This window comes from Orbicella faveolata, unplaced genomic scaffold, assembly GCF_042242905.1.
Source record: "Orbicella faveolata isolate gen_17 unplaced genomic scaffold, um_ofav_v1 contig_36, whole genome shotgun sequence".
Classification (NCBI taxonomy): domain Eukaryota; kingdom Metazoa; phylum Cnidaria; class Anthozoa; order Scleractinia; family Merulinidae; genus Orbicella; species Orbicella faveolata.
This window is the reverse complement of record NW_028301565.1, coordinates 10,839,696-10,855,262: the sequence shown is the minus strand read 5'-3', so window position 1 is coordinate 10,855,262 and position 15,567 is coordinate 10,839,696. Positions and strand designations below refer to the sequence as shown.

The window sequence follows — 15,567 nt, the reverse complement described above, 5'->3', positions numbered from 1 at the left end:
AGTGAAACCGGAAATAAAAATTATAATAACATCTCTACATTACCGAGCTATCTTACCGTTAGAGGAACTCAAATAAGCTGGATCAGACATTGAACATCTCTTTCCGTTACAGTGGTAATAAGAATGAAATGCTTTACCATTTCTAGAATCGGGAAATTTTTCTTCCACTCTTTGTAGCATAATACTCAGTTCTACAGGCTGCCCACATGTGGCTGAAGTACTTGCAGTACTTGAAGCTGTGATCGCTGGTATTTGTCGACCGCCTTGACCAGCTGTTTTGTGAGCTTCCTCATTTCCATCGGTCCGTTGGGATTTAGAAAAAAATCTGTCGATCCCAGGCTGTTTTGACGTGGGTTCTTTTCTCTTATTCATATTAAAACATAACTTTCTCTACACACGCGTGGGACCTAACACGATCGATCAGCCTGGACAACACCCTACATCGGTCGGCGGAATTTCTCAAAAGGCAGGAGCAGCGCATTGCGAGATAAGTTTTGCTGCTTAAAATGGCGTCTAAATGTAATTCACGACGATTAAGCAAACTGAAAGTTCATCTCCAGGGTAAAATATAAATAGTAGAACCAAGGAGGTAAGACACCAAGAAACAGTTATGTTTATTTCAACAGGGAAATGTTTAAAAATAAATTCAGTAAGTGTAGCATGTTCGTACCATCCATCGACATCTTCACCCGTAACATCGAGTGAACTCAGCCGTAACAGGTGTTACGGGTTACGGCCCTTAGTGACAGCCCTGTACTTCATCAAGAATTAAACGCCACAAAATGTACATAGAATTTCCAACACAATTCCGGTTTAAACCCCGCTTGTTTGAAAATTTATGGCATTTTCTCTGCAAAGGGTCAAACACCAACTTCATTGAAGTTGATGATTAATTTTTCATCGAAGTGTAAAGCCTTTTGCTCAATCCTCAAGAATTACTGATCACTACCAAGAACAACATAACAAAATAAATACAAACAAACAATATTAAATCAAGATGGGATCTTTTAAAGTAGCTAGCCAAGTTTTTGTAAGGCTTACCATAAGTTACTTAACCAGATCAGTAATGTTTTGTCATTAATGGTGCTGTCTTGTGGGAGAGTTATATCAAAATCATTGAAAATCAGCTTAACTTTTCGGTTTTAACACCAGATACAGCTTTCTGTTCATGAAGTCTAAGCTTACATCAGCACAGCCAATGGTAAATATGGGCAAAATCATTCTTTTGGACACCTCCATAATAAAGACACCTTCCTTTTATGGATAATTTACAGAGGCAGGTTCAGAGATTTTCAGGGAGGATGCATGGGTGAGGGAATTTTTTCAGCCACAAGGGGGACCTACCATTGATAATTGAATATAGGCAAACTCATTGCTGTGGACACCTCTACAATAAAGACACTTCCCTTTCATGGATAATCTATAGAGGCAGGTCCAGAGATGTGCAGGGGGTGGGGGTGGGTGAGGGAATTTTTTCAGCCGTAAGGGGAAACCTACTCCAAATATTGCTCTAATTAGCTCTAATTGTAAGGATGTTGAATACTTTCTTCCACTGATGGGTCTGTTTGATCAGAGTGACCTTATTGATTTTGTTGGCTCTAAGAAATGAGAAAATCTGTAGCTTTTATTCTTCCATGATATCTTCAACTTAATCATAAATTAACAAATTAGAATTGCTACCTCTTATACTTACCTTCTAGGTGGTCCAATTTATTCTTCACATCAGTCCTTTTGATGTTGATCAACTTTTTCTTAAACTGACCTATTGTCATTGTCGGATTTCTTGTGTAAATCAGTTCCATTACATCTCCTGCAGGGTTTTGATGTTTATTTGCACAATCAGTCTTTATGGCTTCTAGGTCGTTGCAATCAAATCCAAGTTTAATGCCCAGTTTTTGCCACTTTTCATCAGTTAGAAGATCTAGTGTGTTGAAAACTTTGCGTGGGGTGCTGGGGTCTGTTGCTTCTAAAAATGTTTCAATTGTCTCATGGTCTGAAATGAGAAAACAAATAATTGAAGGTGTTGTTGACTTTAATGGACAAGTCCTTCCCTTGTTTTAAACCCCACAACTAAGGACTACCAGTATATACCAGTATTTGACCTCATTGCTATGGGCCTGTATGTATCACTTATGTGCCCTGATCCCATCCCATAGAAATACATAATGTATTCAACTTAAGTTTAAGTCAGTTTAAAAGTATCAAGCAGCAAACATTCCAAGAAAAACAACTGTGTCCTGATATATATAGGTTTGTGATTGTAAAAGGATCCAATTGTAAAAGGATCCATGTTCATTGTGTGGTTTTAAAAAATATCCATTACCCACCCCAAGAAGGGTTATTGGAAATTCCAAGGGGGAGGGAGGTCTCAAAAACCAAAATTTTTAGAAGAAGGTATAAACCATAAAGTTCCAAAATTTCCAGAGGGATGAGGGGGAGCAGGTTCAAACCAAAAATCCCATGTGGGAGGGGTAGGGTTATATTTTTGAACGACATTAAATGTTAAATGATATATTGCTAGTAAACATCAAAAAGATAAGAGAGGGGTCTCTACTCAGTAACGTAGTGTTGTCAGTGCTAACCATCCTTTTTACTTAATGACTAAGATGGCCCTTCTGAAATTACACATTCAGACATACCATAAACTTCTGAAAGTAACGGACCTCGTTACTTTCAGAATTAGCAGCCTTTGGGGCTCATTACTTTTGGGGAGCAAGAAAAAAAATATAAAGTTAGTATGACTGAGCTATTTTACAAAATAAAATACGGAAATTTTTAAAAACAGTTTTTAAAATGAAATGCAATTCTGCTTTCCAGTTTAAATCTATGTTGCTGCCAAATGGGTGGGATCTTCCTGCCTAGACCGTGTTGTCAATGGTCGACAGGAAAGCTTGTCAGATACCATAAACTGTTTCTATCTCATGATGCACTGTTACGTCAGTCTGCTGTAACAGTATCTGAGTGCGCTGGTTGAATTTTCAAGTTAAATTTGAAGAAATATTCCTTTCAATATTCTCCTGTTGAAAATGATATGAATTTGAATCAAATTCTCTTATATTATGTTAAGTATGGGTTTTATTTTAACAGGCTGCAACATTAACTGGTGAAGCATGACTTGAAATGCTTCGTGGCATTAGCGATTCCTTCCCTTGTTGTAGAGTGTCTTAAGGTTGCTCCAAACCTTTGCGGACGTCCTCAGAAAAAAATTTGGTGCTGGTAGTCAACAAATGGAAGGAAAGCGATGGGTAACAAAACAAAAAGAAACTGAGTAGCAGGTGCTGATGCACGATTTCAAGGAGGCATAATGACAAACATGAAATCTGTGGGTTAAATTTTGTGTCCAGTAAAATGGAAAGTATTTGATACAGGAGCTTTTTTGCAGGAACATTTTCAATAGCGATTTCTTACATGTTATCGGGTTTAAAAGCCTGCTTAGCCATATGGCTAGTATACAGATATCCCACTACTTGTGTGTAAACAAATGCTAAATTGAATTGAAATAGGATCTCCAGGTAAAGCCATTTGCTTCAAAAAGATCTCTTAGGAGTCCATGCCTTTTAGGGATTATGACAGCTTGGCGGGTTTTGATTTTTATCAAACAATCTCTTTTTCTCAGTAACTCGTGTGCGTTGTAATATTTTATTTTCATTTTTGGGAAAATGTTACCTTAAATATTGAACTTTATAATTAAAGTTCAATATTTAAGGTAGGCTAAGAAAAAATAAATTTGGTAAAAGTAGCCCGCAAATAGTTTGGAGTAACCTGAAATCAAGTTACTGGATGTAACTTTCACCTGACTATTGATTGGAAAATATATTGAACCTTGGTTGAACTATTTTTGGGGAATGGCAAGGGGAGGAGTTGGGAGTGTTCTCATATGGCTACAAGATAGGTCAGGAATTCTCAAGTATGATTGGATAAAAGAGATGAAATATACATCTGTGGGTTGTAAAGGTATAATTGAAATTGTGGTAATAATGGCAGTTATAAGCAGCAGGTAAACAAATGCATGTCAGAAATGTTAGCTAACATTAACAGTAAACTTGCAAAATTAGTGCAGTTGTAGACAGCACTCATTTCATAGAAGCTAGGTAAAATGAAATCAAATCAGTTGATACTCACTAGACAGCATGCAGCATAGAGGCCATATTTACCAGCCATGCCTAAGATAAAGGCATGGTTAATGTTACATTTATGTGAAATGCTTGAATACGTTTCCTGCTGATCTTCATGTCCACAAACATCCTTCCTGATTGAGTGTCCTGATTTCGTATAACTGGCAGTCATGGAGATGTAGCTGATCCTTATTAAAATTTTGCCCTTTTCAATAAAATTGTTTTACCCATTTTGGGATTTTTCAGTTCCTCTTTCAAAACACTGGATGAAAACCCAGTCCCTTATGACAGCAACTGGATATTGAAAACAGTGCAAAAGGCTATCAGAAATTTAAAATGTATCACTGGAAATAAACTGCTGCACTCTTGTAAATCAACCTGCTGAAAATGGCTTGGCTATCATTTGGGTCATGTTCATTAACATTTCAGGGGCGATACTTGGCACCATGTGAAAACTGTAGTGTTTAAGTGGATGACATCTAATATATTTCAGTGAACTTAGGGGACAAAAATTATTGTTTAAAACATGAGTTTTTGGAAGTTGGCTCACTCAAAGTTGCCCTAAATTTTGGTTATTTTAGACTAATTGGGGCCTATGTGATAGGCCAAAATCAGTGTGGTGAAATAAACATAAATAAACATAAACTACTGATGTTAAACTTTTTAGGATGGCTCTTATCCAGTAAAAGAATGAATGTTAAAGGCTGACCTTCTTTTGGGCTTGCGCAGTATTCTCTAACAGTGACACTTGAGATGCAATTCCTAGCAAATTTGAATTGACTCTGTTAAGCACCCAAGATGTTTGAGAAACATTCAAATATAGAGTGTAAGTTCTTGTGGAATGCATCAAAAATCTACTGAAGACAAAAACTGCTCTAGTATAATAAGAGGACACTTTTAATAGCATCACAGAGTGTACCTGTCTATGACATATTACTATCTTATGGGGATCTTAGCCACAACCTACGACATGGGAACTGTAACGTCAGGTTCACAGCGACTGTTGAAAGGCTGAATTGTCACTTGCTAGACAACTTGTCGCGATGAGACTAGCGTGTGTGGGAGATGCTTTACTAATCGAAGCTGTGATTGACGGTGATTTAATTGATGATAATCGAACGTAAACTGAAATATAATGTAATGAATAAACTAATTACTAGATAATAGAAGATTACAAGATGACAAGAGTCACGAAACAATAATAGCGAACATTCCAATCATAACTGCGATATGACAATACTTCCAGTCAAACTTCTCAGTAAAGATACAATTAAAATCATCAGTGATCCCAAGCAGATACGCATACTGCTAACTGTCCTAATACAATAAATGACAACACTCTAAAAACTTGAAAGCAATAAAATTGTACGATGTGATAAAAACGTGCTTGCGTGAGCGCCTCTGAAAGCGATGTGGGAATTTACTAGCAAAGAAAGGACTTAACTGAATTACCAGAGATTCTTATAGGAAAGTTGCTAAATAGAAACCTAAGCTAGGGGGAGTGTGAACTATAAAGATCTATCGCTAAAAACAAGATGAAATAAAAACTTTGAAAACTGGGGCTCTGCCACGTGTTGGACTTAGTACAATAGGCTGTTGTATAAAAAAACCGAGACTAAAGGTACTTAAGGTTAAAAAACGTCAAAACTTGAAACTTATACTAAAAAGCAAGCATAGAAAATAGTTTGTACTTACACATCGGTTCCCGCTTGCACTCTAAATAGTCAAGGGTAGCTTAAAACTTAATTTACTTGAAAACACGTACTGTGCACGCACGATAACTGAAACTTGAACTACTGGCGGGAATATGTTGCTAACACTATCTATATTCATCCACGTGTAAAAACGGATGACGTCATTGCTAAACAACAAATTGGCGAATCAGAAAGAGTTAAGATTACTCACTTAATTAGAGAAGCCTCGATATAGTGTTCATTACATGGCTCCCCTGAAATATCCAGATATTTCACTAATCGCTGTTTATGTAACTAACTAATGTTCAATGTCTACAATGTTCATAAGCTATATTTATCATGAAAATTAATGTCACAGTTCATGGTTGGCAGCAGGCTCCTCGGCCAGGACTACTCCGGTCTTTACTCAGGGGATGGCACAAGAAGTACCAGTTTCTGTACCGGTCTCTTCAGATACCGTATGGGTCCTGACCTCCTTCCTTTCTTGTCCAGGCAGGCATCTGGTAGAGCCACTTGAACTTTGCGGACTTGACCATCCTGGCTTGGGTAGACCGTGGCGACGCGGGCGGGTTTCATTACTCCTGTAACTGATTCCAGGCGCGATTACCGCAAGTTAAGAATTACAAATTGAAGGATGTCGAAGCACTGATCAAGAGCACTAGACTTCGTGTTGATTCCAACGATTATCTTTATTACAATAATCCAATGCTCAAAAACGTCAAACTAAAATACAAGTAAAATATCTAGTCTAAGCGACACGAAATGACAAAGCTGAACAATAATCGGATATGATAAACACACCAACACAGGAAAAGGCAAAAACAACTAAAGTACAAATAAACCGACGAAATGAAACTAAGAAAGGTAAAAACATGCTTACCGATTGTCCTCTCTGTATGCCTGAGTAGTTATAAATGGATCCAAAACTTCGCAATAAACGCAACAAACTTCGCAAACGCAACAACAGATCATGCACACAGACAAATGGTAAAACTGATGCACAAGGTTCTGAAATATGATCTGATGGAAACGTCACTAATATCTAACCCAGACAGTTCCAACTCCCCAGTGTTTAACACCATCAGTTCTTATATACATTCAAAGTTGTTTTTGACATTATCCCTATTGAGATGCTATAATTTGCAACTTTAGCCTTAATTGGGTTAATAAACCAACTGAAACTACTGACTATGTAAGGGTTCACTTGTTTTATCTTGGTTTGTAATTTTTTCTGTCCCCCTTCTAAGCCTGGGGTGGGGGGGGGGATACTCCCAGAAAAATCGGGTGGGGGTGTGCAGCCCGCTTCCCAAAACCCTTACCCTATTTATGACCAAAATCTGCGATATTCCCTACCCCATTTATGACCTGACCAAAAATTCAAAACCCTGTTTCAGACCTGCATTATAATAAGTTCTCTAGTTCAGACCAATGTTAAATTACCATAAACATAATTTGTGGAGAGCTTTTGTGGAGGGCTATTTATGACCTAACCCTTAAATCAAAACCCTGTTTCAGACCTGCGTTATAATAAGTTCCCTAGTTCAGACCAATGTTAAATTACCGTAAACATAATTTGTGGAGGGCTTTTGTTGATATTCTTTTTGATAATGATGAAAAGTGGCTTCTTTTTGAAAACATACCCATATCAAGGCTAGAGTGCAAAAACCATACCCTATTTATGACCAAAATGGCCAAAATCAGCTCAAATCGATACCCTATTTATGACCAAAACAGCTGCAAAAACATACCCTTTGGGGCTGCACATACCTATATAGCCCATATAAGGGAGTACCCCCCCCCCCCTGGGCCTCTAAGCAAGCAAAGTGACACCTTTCACAAATGCCATTCTGCTCACCGTCTCCCTTTGTGATTTTCTGTTGCACTTTTACTTTGCTTGGTGTCTTTCTACTCTAGGAAACTAACCTTGAGATTCTCTTTAGTTTGATATACTTTATTTTTTGATTAAATGCAGGTTCTGAAATAAACCCTGGGTCTCCAAGGTAGAGACGAAAATAAGCCCCATTTAAGTAGTATTTTCTTCAGGTATACTAAGCTTTAGGCAGCGTGTAGCAATATCTGGCTGTCAAACATAATAGATAAAAGCCCTTGTTAAATAGCAACCTGTTTTTAAAAAATTGATTGCATAAGTCAAATGCTGAGTCAATTAAATTGCTTGGCCCTGTGGTCAGTATGGTAAATTCAAAGATAGAGCATTCTAGATTTGAGTGCTGGTTGTATACTGCTTTTGGGCATAATAATTTACTCTCGCAGTGCCTCTCCACATAGGAGTATAAATGGTTACCAGCAAATTGAATACTGGGGGCAACCCTGCAATTGGTTAGTATTCCATCCAGAGGGAGTATAGACATGATAATTACCATTTCATGCTATGAAGATAACCTTAGATTAATGCAGGCCTTATGAGCCACTCGGCTGAAACTGAGCCTGTTTGATTATATACAGCACTTACCCTCAAGGCACGCTATGTAATCCCTCACTGTATTAATTTGCAGATCTTCAAGATGATGTCTAAATGTTCCAATGGGAAGGCTTGGATTGGATGCAGCTAACACTTTAAACACTGATTCAGATCTAGAATGACGTTCCTGTGACTCCAGGTCTGTAGACACATCATTAAGTTGGGCTAAGTGCCTCCAGTTCTGAAGACCCTTGTTAGTTGGGTCCAGCTTTCGACTGAGTGCATCAATAACATAGGCTTTATCCATCACCTCATTTCCAACCAGCGCCCCTGAAATAGTAGTTAGCAGATATAGTCAATATGTTTATTAGCCATTTCTATATCTTTACAATTCTGTTGAGCAGCATTCAATTGGCACAGTCTAGCCTTAAGTAACACCTCCTGGTCACTTAGTCGTGATGAGTGAAGTAGAATCTCTGCAGTTTTAATTTCTGTAGTGAGCATCTCCTCAGAAGTAAAGTGTTTTCTCTGGTTTACCAGTGTCACCATTTGCCTACGTGAGATGTTAAACCATTTAAATACATCATTATAGTAAACATGTTTTAATACCTGATTTCAGAGGCATTGGGGGCATTGCGCTGTAGCACTTTTGTGACTTCCTCATTGTTTTTGGTGTCATGGTTGCTTGCGCACTGTAACACCTTGAAATAGGAGGAGCTTTGGCTTCAGGCTTTTGAGGTGTACTTGAGCTGGCTCCTCCACTGATGGAAGCTTCTTTCCCCTCAGTACCATCATTTTTAGGATCAACAGACATAGTGCTAGTTGGGTTTTGCTCCTTATCTTTTGTCACAGTTCTTTGCTGTGAATGTGATTGAATTCTTTCCTCTTCACCATCCCCACTACTTCTTGCCTTAGTTTTGTCATTATCAGGATTGCCTTCCCCCGATTGTGAAACATATGACAGCTCAGATGGTTGATTTGAGGTGCCAATGATGTGCTCTAGTTGAAAAAATATGATACAAAAATATGGTCTCAATAATGGTCAACATCTTATTCTCTGTCAAGCAAGCAGTTAATGAGAAAATTGAAAAATCTTAGAGAGATGGCAAATGAAAAATTTGACACTTGGTGAGACAGCAAAATGGACATCTTCTCCATAAGCCCACATCTAGATGATAGCCTTGAAAAAGAAACCTGCACTCTGTGAAGTATTTGCTAGGAAATTTAATGTGCCAAGACTTGCCAAACATTTGACTAAAGTTCTGTGACTTGCTTGTGTTACCAGATTCTCAGAACTGACATTAAATTGTGTGGTAGCCATCTGTAAGTGGAATTTATATTTCAGCTTGTTAAACTGCCCAAGAAACTGTCAATCGAGGGCCAATCAAAAACATTTATATGGTCATAATTACACAAATAATAATATACATGAAAAAAATTACTCGATTCTGATTGGCTGGGAGATGTGCAGTCCAAGTGTAACACCAGTGCAAAAAGTGTAGCATCAGTGCAAAAAGTGAAACTTACACCAGTGCAAATTACACATCGTAAATCTAGATTATGATTGGCTGAAAGAAAATAGGAAATTTTCTAAGCCAATGATATCACATAAAATGATGACGAAAATTTAGTGCAGAAACTTTGATAAAAGTTTTCTCAAATGAGGAAAAATGACTTCAAGAAAGGTCTTCTGGCATTTCCTCCACGCAATTTTTTTTCATGGTTATATTATTAATAAGTAATCATATGGGATTTTCTTGTTCAATTTGGAGTTAATTAGCACTTGTTAGTTTTTGAAAAAGCTGAAATTGCACCCGCTGAAGCGGCTCATGCAATTTCAGCTTTTTGAAAAACTCACTTGTGCAAATTCATTCCAAATTGAACTCAAAACCGTATGATTACCTATACAAACTTTAAAAACAAAATAATTTGTTGCAAACGTGTGTTTTCTTTTACGCTTGACTAGCTGGGTGAACCCATGGCATTTTGATCAAGGTCAGTTACTGTAACCCAATCAATGACTCTTTCCCAAAAACATTACCAGCAAGAGGTTTGGAAAGCCATGGGGTTAGTGGACTAGTTGATGTCTAAGACATCTTCATTCTGCCCGTCACCCTTGTCAAATTTTCACTGCGGTGCAAATTAAAAACTAATGATAAATTGGTCTGCTCTCAGCCAATAACAATGAAGTAATTTTCTCAGTCATTTAATAAAGACTACACAATTTTAGGTAAAATACCAGTTGTCTCCTTAGCAGGCGAAAGACGGACAGTATTGGTTGCTTACTTAGATTACTGCTCTGTATGTGTTAAGGTGAATGCAAAAGAACACTTACCATTTTCCTCAATTTCCATGTCTTGATCTGGATCTTCACGGGGTGGCAGTAAATCCTCTTCTGCATCTCCAGTTGGTGTTTTACTGTATTTTTCAAACTCGTCTGAACCTTTTAGTTCGCCTTTTCTTGATGTCTCTATGCTGCAAGGAGGGAGTACATTCTTCTTATTCTTGTTTCGATTGACATCCCCATTTCCTGAAGCATGACTTCTCTGTGATGCCTCACCATCCGTGCCAGTGTCTTCTGGGCTGATCATTACCTGCAGTGGCTGGTTATCATCTGCAAAGGTGTTTGAGTGGAAGAACACTTCACGGACACCATTGCACAATAATTACAATTATTGTAATTTAGTTAAGTTAAGACACTTCGGATCATGGAACTTTCTATGTTCAATTGTTCTCGGCATTGCCTTACAACAATCTTTTTATTTTTGTTAAATAGTGCTTTTGTAAAAGAGTAAAATACAAAAAAAATCTGGCTAGTACACGAAGAAATCTTATTAAGTATTTTGGGGTAATCTCTGCTATTTGGATGACCAATGTCTGATAAATTTCTCATCATGTCTTATTAAATTAAATTTTTTTTTAGAGACACCTATTGTATTTACGTAGCATTGCGAATGTAATTGGTTTGTTTTTGATGTTCGTTCAATTTTATTTGGTGTTATGTATTTGAGTCAAAACCGACAGATGGATAAGCAAAATTGGTAAATTTATGTTTCGTGCTGCAACGATTTGAAACCACCCTGTAAGGTATCTTAGTTTCCCCTGAAACACGAGAAAGCCAAACTTCATCCGAAGAGGGGTAAATACCCCTGCGAAATAAATTCCCAGTAGTCTGGGAATTCCTAGGAATTCCTAGGAATTCTTAGGAATTCCAAGTTATTCTAAGACATGCAAATTATGCTTTATCCAAGACCTTGGAATTTCTGGGAATATTTGGGAATAGTGGAAGTATGACTGGGAATTATTGGGAATTCCTAGGAATTCCAAGTTATTCCAAGCCATGCAAATTATGCTTAATCCAAGACCTTGGAATTTCTGGGAATATTTGGGAATAGTGAAAAGTATGACTGGGAATTTTTGGGAACAGCTAAAACACATGAAATATTGTGTTTGAAATTTCTATAAATTTCCCAAAATGTCAAAATTAAAGATGAACTCAGTGCATGAATCAGTTTCTGTGAATTAGTAAAAATCAACAGGATCATTTCCCTGGAGTTCCATACCTTTTTATTGTTGTCAAGCTCCAAGGTAATTATTTCCAAACAAATGTTACTACATTAATTCCAGTTTAAGTCTGACAACTCAACATAAAACTATAGCACTCATAACATTGCTTTTTAGATCCAACCTGATTTGTTAGTGTATATGTGCCCGTATGGACCCTTAAATCAAACACCCAGAGCTTAACTGATAGAAAAATGGATGCTCTCAGATCTGATAAATAGATTAGGCAAAAAATTCCTGTCAGCATAAATGTATATATATTATTTACAATTTCAATAAAACCAAAAGTATATATATGCATGTATATATTTAATATAATTGTAGATTCACACACATACCCATCACAGCCCACTGTTGAACAATTTTTGACTTGATCCTTTATGACTTTAGGAAAAAGAGGAAGACATCTCTCACAGATGTCAGAAATGAAAAGCTCACAGTTTCCACACACTTGCTGTAAATTTGCAAAACTGTACTGTGACATTCTCTGGACAAATTACCCATAGTTTCATTAAAACAAGGATATCTTTAGCAGCCTCTCATTGTCATACAATGTCTTGAAATTAAGGCCAGAATAGCCATACAGGCATATTCTTTGGCAGAAAATGTTCTTTTCTTGTGAACAATTAGTTTCACTTTCATCAGGGGAGTCCAGTGAATGGCCGTCAGTGTCAGAGTTCTCAATTTCTTCAGAGGAGTCAGAACTAGAAACTTCAACATCATTATCTGAATCACTGTCTGTGGACAAATCTGAGTTGTTGTGTGTATTACATCAATTGGTATTTCTGTGGTCTTTTCAGGTACAGTGTATAGGCAACTCAATTTCATCAAATGCTTCTGTGAAGCTTCAATTCTTGCATAAAGGTTGACTCCATAGTCCATCAAAGTCATCCACAACATTTCTGTCAACAGCCATCTCCCTCTGGCGAGCCGAAAACTCTGAGGTGTTCTGTTCATGGTGCTGGAAATGATCTCCAGGAAAAAGTGATGCAAGAGAGGGAGATGACATCAACTGGTCAAATCTTGTAGATTTTGGTATGGGTATAGTGGGATCATCAATATGTTTCTTGTATTTCCTTGTCCTCGCGGTCACTTTAATTCATGACACAACAAAATCAAAAGAATAAAAAAGATTATGAGTCAGTGGGAAACAAATAAATAACTGACATAAATAAATGACAAATAAAAAAAACCTACATCTTGATGTATTGAAAAGACTATAGATCTCATATAATGTTAATCCTTATAAATAATTCAAAGGAAAACATGATAAGCATTGCAAATTTCTACTTGCTGCATCGTGCTGACTGGGTGTTGAAACACGTGGGCTCTCAAAACAGATTTGGTGGACTTACAACAAGCTTAAGCTTATTTTGCAGAATTAATATCTCGTTTTCTGAGGTCGATCTGAAACCTTTTAGGTGAATTTCGGCTTTTGGGGTTTTTAAAGAGCACACAATGCATTGCTTAGTTTGATTTATTTAGAATTATAGCTTATCATAACAGAAAATCCCTATAAAATTGGATTCCTTACTTTTGCAGTGAACTTGATTTATGTGCCTCACGATCCTTTGTTATCTTGACAACCGTCGGGAACAGATCAACTAGTTAAAGTACGTTCCAGTTTCCTCGATTTCTTCGTAAAAAGTTTGTGTAGTTTTTTCCTTTTGAAGCAAGACCCATCTTTCAAAAGACCACCAACACAGCGTGGAAAGGGAAGCAGAGTTACTCTCGAAAGCGACTGGACTGGCAACCTTGTTGCCAGTCTCTCTCTCCTTCTCCAGTTTCCATTCTCTCCTCAACTGATCAACTGAACCAATCACAGCACGCGAATTTTCACGTGACTATCCTCGTGACTGAGCGTGACAAAGATCGCGTTAGTCATTCTCTTTTGGCGCCCATCTTTGAATTTAGCGTTAACGGTTGATCGCTCGTGCGTATTAGTAGATTTCACTTCCAAAATTATATCAAAATGGTTTTTTCTGCGGTCCTGTGACTAGAAGAAAACAGCGTGAGTGTCATTAATGAGAAACATGTTATTCTTGGCGAAGATTTGGAGCTAAAAGAAAGTCTTACTGTGGATGTTTCAACAGGGAAAAATTCAAAGGGCAGATTAGCTGTATACAAAATTATTTGGTGAGTAATCAAATTCAAGTAACCCTATATTATACAAAGTAACTTCTTTTATTTAGACAAAAGCTTTTGAATGAACTTTGTCATCACGAATCATACACGAGTGGGTCACTCAGTCATGGCATGAAATGAATTCTGGCTAAAGCTAGGTTGAAACAATTTAGGTTGCCCAGAGGGCATGCCTAAACAATTTGATTTGCGAATAACAAGTCGTTTCTCTCGCCACACTTGTTCAAACGAAACAAATATAGCAGTTCTCGCTGATCCCAGTCAAAGTTCTTGACGAAAACTTCAACGAGGCAGCCACAGTCTGCATGAGTTTGATATGTCTCCTGTGTGTTTCAGCCTGACTGTATGGCAATCCGTGTTGATCTTCAATTTTGTCCATCCGTATATTCTTTTGCGTTTACTCTATTATTTCAATGTTCCTTTAATGTTTTAAGTGTCTTTTTTAATATTTCTAATGTCTAAATTTGGCTAAAAACCGTGATATATATCCTCCAATTCGAGAGTTGTTGATACACTTATAGAAGAAGGAAAACCTTGATTTAGTCTGCTGTAAACTCAAGATTTATGTAACATATTTATCAATAGTATACAAGCACCTTCACAATTATCAAGTCTTCTCTTTTAACATTTCAACCAGCTTACAGTCAGGCCTTAATTAGCTGCATGTATTAAACTGTGAGCACATAAATATTTGGATCTTAGTCTTACAGTACCTCATATATATCGCAGTGTAATGTATCTTTTTAATTTTGTTTTAGGTGTCATACAACAAAGATGAAGATGAAGAGGCTTGCTGCAGAATCAACAGAAATAACTGAACAGCAGCTAAGTTTGCCCAAACTCAGCCTTTTTTTAATTTTAAGGAATGTCTCAGTTTTGTTCTTATCATTGATTCCTTACAATCATGAAAATCCAGATATGTTCCACACAATAACAATAATTTAAGGTAAAATCTTGTGTATGGAAAATTGTTGGATTTGTAATCTAAAAAAGTAAATTATCTGAAAAAGTTCTCTTTTTATCAAACATGTAAAAGTTTGACCTTCATATCTGTTTTCAGTTTTACTTTTGATTCTTGATGTAATGAAAAAGAAACAGGATGATTATTCTTATGTTTAAATTCATGAGAGCCAATGTAATAAACCACTCATTTAAAACCTGTTTGATGTGATATCAGTGACTTTATTTGTTATTTTAATGCTAGGCATTTATCATCAAAATTTTGTCTGACCTACAAATGATACAAAATTCCCAGTTTTTCTCAGATTTTCCCAAAAATTCCAACCTATTCTCAAAAAATCCTACAAATTCCAAGTTATTCTCAGAAATTCCTAGGAATTTTTGGGAATTTTAAGGAATTTTCAACGTGAGTATATTTCAGTTGGAATTCCTAGGAATTCCTAGGAATTCCAAGTCAGCTCTATGTAAACTTGGAATTCCTTGGAATTCCTAGGAATTCCGAGTCCGAATTACCGTGAAAATTCACACCTTAGATTCCTAGGAATTCCTAGGAATTCTTAGGAATTCCTAGGAATTTTTTCCTAGGAATTCTTAGGAAATTCCTAGGAATTCCTAGGAATTCTTAAAGTCATCTCACAAGGGTATCTGGCCAAGCTGTTACACCGTTCAGTTT

General features: G+C 37.0%; 1 protein-coding gene and 2 long non-coding RNA genes across 3 annotated transcripts in view; 1 reads left to right on the top strand and 2 right to left on the bottom strand.

The window, feature by feature from the left end:
* Nucleotides 1-15,567, bottom strand: part of LOC110066368 (uncharacterized) — a 28,835-nt gene that overhangs the window by 12,076 nt on the left and 1,192 nt on the right. Inside the window, exons 2-5 of the mRNA XM_020773597.2 lie at nucleotides 10,564-10,842; nucleotides 8,838-9,227; nucleotides 8,280-8,558; nucleotides 1,694-1,993 (exon numbers count right to left, since the gene is read on the bottom strand). Coding sequence (XP_020629256.2) covers nucleotides 1,694-1,993; nucleotides 8,280-8,558; nucleotides 8,838-9,227; nucleotides 10,564-10,842 — 1,248 coding nt within the window. The remainder of the gene's footprint in view (nucleotides 1-1,693; nucleotides 1,994-8,279; nucleotides 8,559-8,837; nucleotides 9,228-10,563; nucleotides 10,843-15,567) is intronic.
* LOC149102269 (uncharacterized) lies at nucleotides 11,779-13,462 on the bottom strand. The gene is made up of 2 exons (XR_016202336.1): nucleotides 13,327-13,462; nucleotides 11,779-12,884 (listed from the first exon to the last, which is right to left on the bottom strand). It is a non-coding gene; the product is annotated as an uncharacterized LOC149102269 (long non-coding RNA).
* Nucleotides 13,792-15,093, top strand: LOC149102268 (uncharacterized). Its single transcript, XR_016202335.1, has 2 exons — nucleotides 13,792-13,928; nucleotides 14,693-15,093. It is a non-coding gene; the product is annotated as an uncharacterized LOC149102268 (long non-coding RNA).